Source organism: Sinocyclocheilus grahami, unplaced genomic scaffold, assembly GCF_001515645.1.
Source record: "Sinocyclocheilus grahami isolate Dianchi unplaced genomic scaffold, SAMN03320097.WGS_v1.1 scaffold380.1, whole genome shotgun sequence".
In the NCBI taxonomy this organism is placed as follows: domain Eukaryota; kingdom Metazoa; phylum Chordata; class Actinopteri; order Cypriniformes; family Cyprinidae; genus Sinocyclocheilus; species Sinocyclocheilus grahami.
This window is the reverse complement of record NW_015505559.1, coordinates 273801-285247: the sequence shown is the minus strand read 5'-3', so window position 1 is coordinate 285247 and position 11447 is coordinate 273801. Positions and strand designations below refer to the sequence as shown.

At 35.7% G+C, this 11447-nt stretch overlaps 1 protein-coding gene across 1 annotated transcript in view; it reads right to left on the bottom strand.

Annotated features, from left to right (window-relative positions):
- mycbp2 (MYC binding protein 2) overlaps window positions 1–11447 on the bottom strand; it is a 135245-nt gene that overhangs the window by 97117 nt on the left and 26681 nt on the right. Inside the window, exons 7-9 of the mRNA XM_016230940.1 lie at window positions 6199–6352; window positions 5913–6109; window positions 513–755 (exon numbers count right to left, since the gene is read on the bottom strand). Coding sequence (XP_016086426.1) covers window positions 513–755; window positions 5913–6109; window positions 6199–6352 — 594 coding nt within the window. The remainder of the gene's footprint in view (window positions 1–512; window positions 756–5912; window positions 6110–6198; window positions 6353–11447) is intronic.

Genomic DNA, 11447 nt, shown 5'->3' with positions numbered 1-11447 from the left:
CAGTATTAAGGTTAACGATTAATCGATTAATTGATCGTTAATTTAAACGACGATCGATCATGGAAATGATCGAAAATTGACATCCCTAATTAGCACCCACACAAACACAAGGATACACAACCTGCTGCATCAGCACTAAACTACAACCACGACTTCACAAATCTCAAAACTGGAGAGGCACCTGTCAAATAAAAGTCTGAGTTGAATATAAACATTCAAACTGCACATAAGGATGTGTTATACCACCTTTTTAATTATATAATTATGTTTCTACACCATATTCATTGTTGAAATATAAACATTAAAACAATGGCTGTAAAAATATTTTCGATGTTCATATTAATTGATATGAATATTTAATGAATATTTCTGAAATGCTGGCGCATATCACTAGTAATTACTAATTAGTTACAGATAATAATTGAACTATTTATTTACTCTGAGAACTAGCTTAGCAAAATGAACTTATATCATTTCCATTGTGTAATCAGCTAAATAAAGAATGTTCTCACCCGCACAGTGCCACTGTACCCTGAGCCCACTTTGAAGAGGCCATCTTTACAGAGCAGGTACAGGAAGGAACCATCAGTCTGAAGAAGACAGCGTTCATCTTCATCAATGTTCACCTCCTTCAGGACCCATTTGTTCATCAGTGCAGCTCGTTTGATGCCGTTCCCAATCCAGTCCTGGATCTGGATCTTTCCCACCAACACAGCCTGCACACTCCTCTGAAGAGCGTTCAGGATTGTTGGAACCTTTTGTTACACAAATACAGTCAGGTCAGATAGTTCTTGAAAATAGTTAAACATCTTAAACAGTTCTTGAGAATCCTTCCTCTTGAGAAAGCACACAAATACAGAATTATTTTCTGTGCCTTCTTGCACCTAAACGGACAAAAATGTCAAAATGCTTGTTCTGCTGAGTATCCTTGTAAACATAGTCATGTCTTAAGTGAATGTAAACAAATAAGTGAAAATGGATGTGCAACAGTATATTAAATCTGTGCAAAACACTGTATAAAAAAAATAATAATAATTTAAATAATTATATGAGTACACTACTTTAGTCTAGCAATTTCGGAGTAAAAATTGTTTGTTATGTCTTAAGTGAATGTAAACAAATAAGTGAAAATGGATGTGCAACAGTATATTAAATCTGTGCAAAACACTGTATAAAAAAAAAATAATAATTTAAATAATTATATGAGTACACTACTTTAGTCTAGCAATTTCGGAGTAAAAATTGTTTCAAAATAAATCCAGCACCATTTTTTTTCACTGTAGGTCTTAAAATGACAGCAGCCTAATATAGCCTACCTTACATTTGATAACTTTATTCGATTTCTGTTGTATTTCATACTGTACCTGAATGCTACTGTTAGAGCGTTTTCAGTGTACTTGTCTTTAATAATGTTTGAACTTATTAGTTGGCTTGTAGTTTTCACTGTGGCCTCAAAACTGGAATCAAGTATTGGGACATTTTTTATTATATTTAAAATGTTGGTGTCGTAACAACCTTATTTATTAAAACACAATGTTACATGGGTCAAAAAAAACAGAACAAAAACTTTTTTGTGTAGAAGCCAGTGAAAATTTCAGCAGGGCAAAAATTGGCATTGATCTAAACGACTTGGTTGGTTTGTCATTGGTTTGAATCAGCCAAATGACTCACCCCGTGGCTGAATAACACTGGCATGACTCACTCAGTGAAGTTACATTTCAAAATGAACAAGTGTTGAGGTCTTATTGTTGTACTTTAAGGCTTGTGAGACTTACATCTATATACAGTGGTGTGAAAAAGTGTTGGCCCCCTTCCTGATTTCTTATTTTTTTGCATGTTTGTCACACTTTAATGTTTCAGATCATCAAACAAATTTAAATATTAGTAAAAGATAACACAAGTAAACACAACATGCAGTTTTTAAATGAAGTTTTTATTATTAAGGGAAAACAAAATCCAAAACTACATGGCCCATGTAGTTAGTGACTGGTTGTTCATTTAACTGTGTGAAATTAAGATAAAGCCCTACCAAACCCCTCTCTGCGCTCCTTGACCTTTACCGGGCTTTCACCAGAAGGACAGCATGCCCCCTTCAGCTATGTCACATTTCATCCCCAGGACACTTTATTTTCCCCGTTTAATATTTATGTTGATCTTTATTTAACATAAACAACTGTGTCTGTCTTCGCTGACCCCGCCATAGAGTTCAGCCGATGGCAGTAAGGTGCTTTGATAAGAAGGGGTGTAATGATACCGAAGTGATTCAAGCAATCCAAAACCATCATGGTCGTCCGTGCTTAAAGTGTCTCAGCAAGGGGCGGGGAAGGCCAAGAGAGTATCGCGGGGTATGTACTGTGGGTGGTGTATCGTGGTTTTTCGGTTCGGTTTGAATATTGTTACACCAGTATTGATGAGTGATGCTATAGATGACAAAGAGCTTTATTGATATTCTAGAACATCAATGTTATTGCTTTAGATGACTCTTCAGTCAATAATGCCATTTAGTTTTATTGCACTAGCTCTCCAGAGGATGAAGTACTCTTCTCTGTTCTTTAACTTCAACTCAAGTCTTACACTGCCAGCTCTCGAATTATTTCCATTATTCATTTCAAACTATCCATGTCAATAAATCGATTCAAATCCATGATTCAGCGATTTGCTCAAGCAAATATTGATGTTTACTACCATGAAACATTATATTTGTGAATATGAATTAAAATGATTAAATATTGTTTATGCTTAAGTCCATTTAGTCGTAAACGAAGTGGAACGCATGCCTTCATTATTTTAAAATATATTCTCATTGTATTTTACTTAAGTGCATTAAACATGTACATACTGGGCAACAATGGCTGATTGGTTTAAATGAATTTCTCAGATTACAAAAAAAATAATAAATAAATAAGACATTTAAAAGCAAATGCATATATATACATACATCTATTATATCATTAAAAAGCTGAAAAATATCGTTAAGCTCTGCAAAGCACTTGATCTGGACATACACGGCAGCATTTGCCTGTTCTTCAGTTTCATTCTGAACCACTTTAAGTTGGACGTGTGCACTGTAAACTGACAGTGAGCGACGGCTCAGATATCACACTTTACACAAGCTATGCAAGTTACTCATGCTCCAATTAGGTTGTAGTTACCGTGGTAACAACAAATGAACTTCTCCGATGTCTAAATCAGTGTGACACTGACAGAGAGCATTAAACCACATTTAAATAAGCAAAAAAAAATGACAGACCTATATCATGCAGACGGTAGAAGACTAAGGAGTAATTGTCTGAGGGACTCTGCGCTGGCAGAATAATATAATAAAGACAGGAAATCAGAGAGTTTTGACATTTCCAGGCAATTCAATTGTTGACCTCCACATGCAGTTGCGGTTCTGGCTATCGCACGCTGAGAGATGAGCGGTAATGTGCTGACATCCTGACTTCAGACGAACAGCAGCTTTTTATGCAGTCTAAAATCTCAACCTCACTTGCCAAGCCAGAAATCCACTAAACTTTTAAAACTTCAGGTACTGCTTTCTGAAGTTTGGATCCTTTAAAAGGAGATGCAGAGCTGTAGGTGCTAGTGTTGCTTTCGTCAACGAAAATTATGACTAAATATGAACCTTTATCACGTGACGAAAACGAGACGAGACGCAACGTAAATGCTGGTCATGTGACGATGACTGTAATTAAATGTATAATGCAATATTGTTGACGAATAAAAACGAGACTAAATGTGGTTTACAAAATAAAAACTATGCTAAAATGTCTCTTCTTTTTCGTTGACCAAAACGAGACGAAACGAAATGTTATAACATTATTTCGTCTCGTTTAGTCGCGTTATTATTATAATTTTCAGTATTTCTGTTTCCTGTGTCTCACTTCAGGGGCTGCATCAGGTCGCACTGCGTAGGCGACGTCACTTCCTCAAGCCCCACTCGCGGCATTATTTAGAAGACGACAACAAACAAAGTTAAGTCTGACACAGAGTAAGGCCTTTCGCACCGCGGGAACCTTTTCAAAGTACCAGAACTAATTGTGGAACTACCCACTTTTTGGCGTTTTCGCACCGCAGGAACTGGGTGCGATTTTAGTACCGGACTGCCTTTTTCGAGAACCAAATTAGCTCCTACTCCGGAGCAGGGTCTAACCAGCACAACTGGTACTACCCGTGACGTAATTAGTATCTTTTAATAGTTTTTATGATGCAAAATTTTACTTCAGTTTACAAGCAATACAAGTAACAGACACACATTTTATTTGCACTTTTTAGTATGTTACTGTAGCTCGAGCATTAAAGCACCTTGTTAAACTTGAATGTATTAATTTTTTTCTGGCATTGCCATGTGATGCTATTTTATTTATTTTATTTTATTTATTTTATTTTATTTATTTTATTTAAATGTATGTGTGTGTACTTCTAACATGTTTGGTTGGTAAAATAAATGTTGTAAATTCAAATCAAAGCGTTCTCCGTGTCTGGAATGGATGTATTGTTGAGTCTATAAGGTAACAATAATATAATAAGATAACCTTGTTTGAAATGGGTTTGGCTATATGAAAATGTTGGTTTCGTCTATACTACTAGGTACTTATACCTATAGAATTGCATTACTAAAAAGAGACTAAAATATAATTATCATTGACTAAAACTAGACTAAATGTCATCAGTTTTCGTCGACTAAAACTAGACGAAAATAGTCATAGATAATTCTGACTAAAATAAGACTAAAATGCTCAGACTTTTAGTTGACTGAAACTTGACTAGACTAAAATGAGTATGAACGTGACAAACTAATAAAAACTAAAATGACAGCTTCACACAAAGACTAGACTAAAACTAAAATAGGCCGCCAAAAACAACACTAGTGGGTGCTACACACAGCCAGAAACAGCACAAATTTGACAGACTTCACCACATTTTACTTTTATCATTAGATCTTCTAGTGTTAAGGAATAATATCTATTTAATAAGATCTATCTAGAAACAGTTCAGCGGCATCAGTGGAAGAAGCTACTTTCCTCAAAACACATGCAATCTCAAAACACTGACTCACCTGGATGGTCTGACATGCATGACTGCCATTGTTGGTGAGAATGGCAGACACAGCCTGGAGGATTTTGCCAGTGTCTCCCCAGGCCACCACCAGGCTGAAGAGGCAGGCACTTGAATGTATTCATTTTTTTCTGGCATTGCCATGTGATGCTATTTTATTTATTTTATTTTATTTATAGTTTTTATTTATTTTATTTAAATGTATGTGTGTGTACTTCTAACATGTTTGGTCGGTAAAATAAATGTTGTAAATTCAAATCAAAGCGTTCTCCGTGTCTGGAATGGATGTATTGTTGAGTCTATAAGGTAACAATAATATAATAAGATAACCTTGTTTGAAATGGGTTTGGCTATATGAAAATGTTGGTTTCGTCTATACTACTAGGTACTTATACCTATAGAATTGCATTACTAAAAAGAGACTAAAATATAATTATCATTGACTAAAACTAGACTAAATGTCATCAGTTTTCGTCGACTAAAACTAGACGAAAATAGTCATAGATAATTCTGACTAAAATAAGACTAAAATGCTCAGACTTTTAGTTGACTGAAACTTGACTAGACTAAAATGAGTATGAACGTGACAAACTAATAAAAACTAAAATGACAGCTTCACACAAAGACTAGACTAAAACTAAAATAGGCCGCCAAAAACAACACTAGTGGGTGCTACACACAGCCAGAAACAGCACAAATTTGACAGACTTCACCACATTTTACTTTTATCATTAGATCTTCTAGTGTTAAGGAATAATATCTATTTAATAAGATCTATCTAGAAACAGTTCAGCGGCATCAGTGGAAGAAGCTACTTTCCTCAAAACACATGCAATCTCAAAACACTGACTCACCTGGATGGTCTGACATGCATGACTGCCATTGTTGGTGAGAATGGCAGACACAGCCTGGAGGATTTTGCCAGTGTCTCCCCAGGCCACCACCAGGCTGAAGAGGCAGGCACAGGATAGCGCTGTGAGGGTCTGACCGGTGGGGTCGTTCATCCCTGTGCTCCGCACCGTTGTCTCCAGCAGAAGATGAAAGAGAGACTCTGCAGGGCCAACGGTGGAGTCATGATTAAAACATACAGACTCACTTATATATGTTATCACTTTATTTGAACAGGACAAGGCATCTCACCCAGCACATCTGGAGGTTCGGTCTGAAAGCTCTCCGGCTGCTGCCCCTGGAGCATATCTAGAAGTGCCTGAAGGCTCCGTAAGCACAGTGACGGGTGCGAGAAACGAGTCTCTTTGATGAGCTCAAACACTCCACATAGCCCAATACCAATGATCTGAGGAGCAGAGGAGCATAACTGTGAAGTAGCATTCATCCACACTAGAGATTGACCAAAATTACATTTTAATGGCCAATGCCAATATCTAAACAGTAGGATGGCCAATGACTGATAAAGGCAAATTAATCATATAAAATGTATATTAAAATGTAATAACAACAATAACATTTTCTTCAAACGTTTAAAAACAATGATTCAATACAGAGCTAAGAACCAAACAAACCAACTCAACTCAATGTGATACTGATTTAATACAACAGTTCAATAAACAAGAAGTTAATATTAAGTGACTTACATTGTCTGACTATAACACTATTGTCTGATTTTGCTCTATTTCGTCATCGAAAATTGTTTAAAACTCAGACACAGCGGAGCCGCTGCGCATCTCCATTCAAACACAGCTGTGTTTAGTTTATGAATGAACGGGCATTTTTAAACGAATCTAGTGAGTCAGTGACTCATGATTACGCATTCATAAAGACAGTCACTTGCTTCATTTCTGAATGAATCAGCCGTTCGAATTAATCAATTGAATGAATGATTCAGTGATATAATCAGTGACTTGCCACCACATGCTGGCAGTTTTAGTTTAATTTTAAAGTATATTTTTAGTTATTTAAATCATTTAATATTTCTATATTAAAATTTTTATATTTAAAACATTAATCTCATCATGAATTTATGGATTTAATTGCTCTCATGCCACCTTTCAGCCTTATTAAATGTCTGAAAGTACACCAAGCCACTTTTGTGTTCTTCTGTGCCACCTCTACAAATTAATTTTGTTAATACTGATTTCATTTCATTGGTAACTTATGTTTCTTATTCTACTTGTTCTTATTCTGTCGTTTTAATTAGAATTTTTAAAAGGCTTATCAAATATCATTTTTAAAGAATTTGACAGATGACGACATACTTTTAATAAAGTTAGAAAAATTCCATTACAAAGGTAAAAAACTAAATTCCACTGTAAATCACTTTAAGGAGTCAAATATCCCCTCGTAATGGGAAGGCACATTTTTTATACAATTTTGGATTATTGATTAGAAGGTGCTCCTAAAATTTTGAATATGCTCCTAAATTTTTTAAGTTAGGAGCACAAGTGCTCCTAAAAAGAAAAGTAAGCGTAGAGCCCTGCAGTATAAAACCACCATCATGCAACAGACGAGCCATATCTGAATTCAGTGAGAGTGGAAAATAATCTATCACTATAGCAACACTAGCACTATAGAAAATAAACCCGGGAGTGAATGTGCTTGTTAATATCAACAGACTTTTAATCCGGTGTTGCTGTTTCACCTAATGGGGTTTTATGAGAGCACCAACATGTAGAACATTCAGATCATATGAGGATATAAGTTAGTTTGACTATGCCTCTTTTATCTAAATGTTGTTAAGATACAGATCTTGCTGCGTAGCAATCCTCAGTGACCTCATTAGAGCTGTAACATAAACGGAGATATTTTAATGAAGGTTTCTTTGTGGAAACTGTTCGTTCCTAAAAGTGCTTTCTTCTTGTTATAAGACACTGTGTTGGGCTATCATTACAAGAAACCAGGTTCATCTTTCAAGGTCATCTTCTAAATCAGGAATTTCTGCTTTGTCCATAGGACATTCAAGCGAAATAACAAATGACAGGGCTCGGCAATAAGGACTGCCCGATGGCCCGGGGCCAGCGTGAAAGATGCTCGGGACAGTTGACGGATTTGTCACTGGCACGATCGGGACACTGCCGCGTCGTCACAAAAAACTTAATTCAGTGCACAGACAGCAACGTCTCTGACGCCAGAGACCAGAGTTAAGTTTCTTTCCACGTCTTTCTAGCGTTTGAACGGACAAATACATACAAAAGTATGTCAAAATACCCGTCTTGGTGAGTAACTTTGTAGCTTTAACAATGATTAATCTAGATTTAATTTATACAGTGGAGTAGAGATGCGCCGATCGACCGGGCATTTTTTTTGTTTTATTTCAGACTATCTCTGTTCCGTGCTTGCACACAAACTGCATCGCAATATTTTTTTTCAAAATATCATTTGTGTGGAAATTTTTTACGTTAATATTATATTTAGCCTGTAAACGGCCGTTAACAGAGTTAGGAGCACAAGTGCTCCTAAAAAGAAAAGTAAGCGTAGAGCCCTGCAGTATAAAACCACCATCATGCAACAGACGAGCCATATCTGAATTCAGTGAGAGTGGAAAATAATCTATCACTATAGCAACACTAGCACTATAGAAAATAAACCCGGGAGTGAATGTGCTTGTTAATATCAACAGACTTTTAATCCGGTGTTGCTGTTTCACCTAATGGGGTTTTATGAGAGCACCAACATGTAGAACATTCAGATCATATGAGGATATAAGTTAGTTTGACTATGCCTCTTTTATCTAAATGTTGTTAAGATACAGATCTTGCTGCGTAGCAATCCTCAGTGACCTCATTAGAGCTGTAACATAAACGGAGATATTTTAATGAAGGTTTCTTTGTGGAAACTGTTCGTTCCTAAAAGTGCTTTCTTCTTGTTATAAGACACTGTGTTGGGCTATCATTACAAGAAACCAGGTTCATCTTTCAAGGTCATCTTCTAAATCAGGAATTTCTGCTTTGTCCATAGGACATTCAAGCGAAATAACAAATGACAGGGCTCGGCAATAAGGACTGCCCGATGGCCCGGGGCCAGCGTGAAAGATGCTCGGGACAGTTGACGGATTTGTCACTGGCACGATCGGGACACTGCCGCGTCGTCACAAAAAACTTAATTCAGTGCACAGACAGCAACGTCTCTGACGCCAGAGACCAGAGTTAAGTTTCTTTCCACGTCTTTCTAGCGTTTGAACGGACAAATACATACAAAAGTATGTCAAAATACCCGTCTTGGTGAGTAACTTTGTAGCTTTAACAATGATTAATCTAGATTTAATTTATACAGTGGAGTAGAGATGCGCCGATCGACCGGGCATTTTTTTTGTTTTATTTCAGACTATCTCTGTTCCGTGCTTGCACACAAACTGCATCGCAATATTTTTTTTCAAAATATCATTTGTGTGGAAATTTTTTACGTTAATATTATATTTAGCCTGTAAACGGCCGTTAACAGAGGCCCGCGTCGCTGAAGATGAATGCAAAGAGGAGAAAATACTGTAGCAGGCAGCGCAAGATCAATGTGAAATATAAGAAGAAAATCCTAAATATTGAATTTTGTATGGATGTGTTTCTGAGGGGAACTGACTGTTTTCAGAAAAAGTTTACATGGCGTTTCCTTTGCATCTTGGCTCGGTTTAATGCATTTAAAGTAGTGCTAATACGCACAGCTCTGCTTTGTTTACAACAGTAACCACTGCTGTTGCATAAGCGCCACCTGCTGTCAGAGAGTGAATCAGCGTCTCATTCAGCCCATCTGCTGTTTCTGTTTCATGCAGGTGTTTTATGTAGCATCATTTCACAAAGCTAAAGTCAGACCATTCTGTTTTTGCTTCAAATTTTGAAATTATACAGTCTAATTTCAATCAAACATTGCACATGCTACACGTGTGTATAATCTTTTTTTATCGATTCATGATTAAAATGCAGTGGTTATCACTAATTTCAAATGGCTATGAAAAATCAAGGTGCAACACAGTGAAGAATATGGACATGTTATTTTATGTGATTTATTCCATTTCTGTACCTGAACACCTACAAACATAAAATCCTAAAGCATTATTTAATTTGTGTCTTTGTTCTATATATTCAGTTGTGCTATTGTTTGTAATTTGTTCATTTGTTCTTATTTACTAACTGTTCACTTGTCTTTAATTATGATTGGACTTTATATTTGTCAGGCTAGTAGTTTTTGTTGTTGTATCGAAATTGTAAATTGTAAAATGTAATTGGTATCTAAAATATTGGTTTCATAAAAGAACAAATAAATAAATAACAGATCAAAAACAATGATAAAGGCAACAATTGAATTTTTTGTGGCAGGGCCAGTGAAAATGTTGACAGGGCAAGTAATAATCTGAATCCTTAACGTTGAGCCCTGAATGATCCGGTGTAATGTCTCTCAAGGTTTGGACATGATATAACAGATGCTCAACTATCAATAAAGTGCCTGTCCTTGAATACAAAACACAAAAGCATCTTCAATAGTGAAGCATAACACCCAAAAACAATTTACACATCTTAAAATAATAGACATAAGGGTGTCACATGGGTCCAATCTGCATATTCATGTCTAAGATCCTGTTCCTAAATCATTGACTTTGATCCTAAATCTTTTTTTTTATGAAATTCACTAGATGTTAATATGATAATCTATAGTTAAGATAAACAATCACAAATTTTTGTTGAATAAAAATGGTAATTGGATTTCAAACAATTGGTGTAATGCAGAATTTTTGTTCATTATATTGTTGGAACCATGTTTTAATATTTAAAAGTGCTAAGTATGCCAATTTAATCACTAGGACACTAGAAACATTAAGTGGAATAAGAACCAGAAACATTCCTTGTGATTTTAATTTAATTCCTTGCCCTTCCTATCCCCCTAAACACAATTTCTTCTAGGCCGTAGCCAATGCACAAGATCTTTGAAGTGGAGATTGAAATAATGTTCCAAAGTGTAAAATTGTCATTCAGTGTAATGATCCGGACTTTGATTTTACCAATACATCTTTAAATAAACATATAAAATACCAAGTTAAGAAATATATTTGTTGTCTTGGCATTTTCAAGTAAGTATTGGCTGTGTTATATTAAAAGGACTATGTCTTATTGTTTTTTTTAAGTATTTAAATCGACAGGGGACTTTTGTCCCAAAAATGCAGTTTAACTGAGATCATTCAGTGTAACAGGTAGTTTTTTATCATATAAAAAACTGATAGTCATTCGGCAGATATTGATATTATTAAATGGCACCTTGAAGGCCGTGTGGTGCTGCAGAAAAGTGAGTTTATTGCTCTTAAATAATTTCATTAATGTTAACATATGTTACAAAAACACACGTCATTCAGTTAAATGCCAAAAAAACACTTTTACTGTTCGATTTTTTGAAAAACAAATATATGTTGTGAATAATTGCGATTAACTTTACTGGTCAAGTTCACTGTTTGA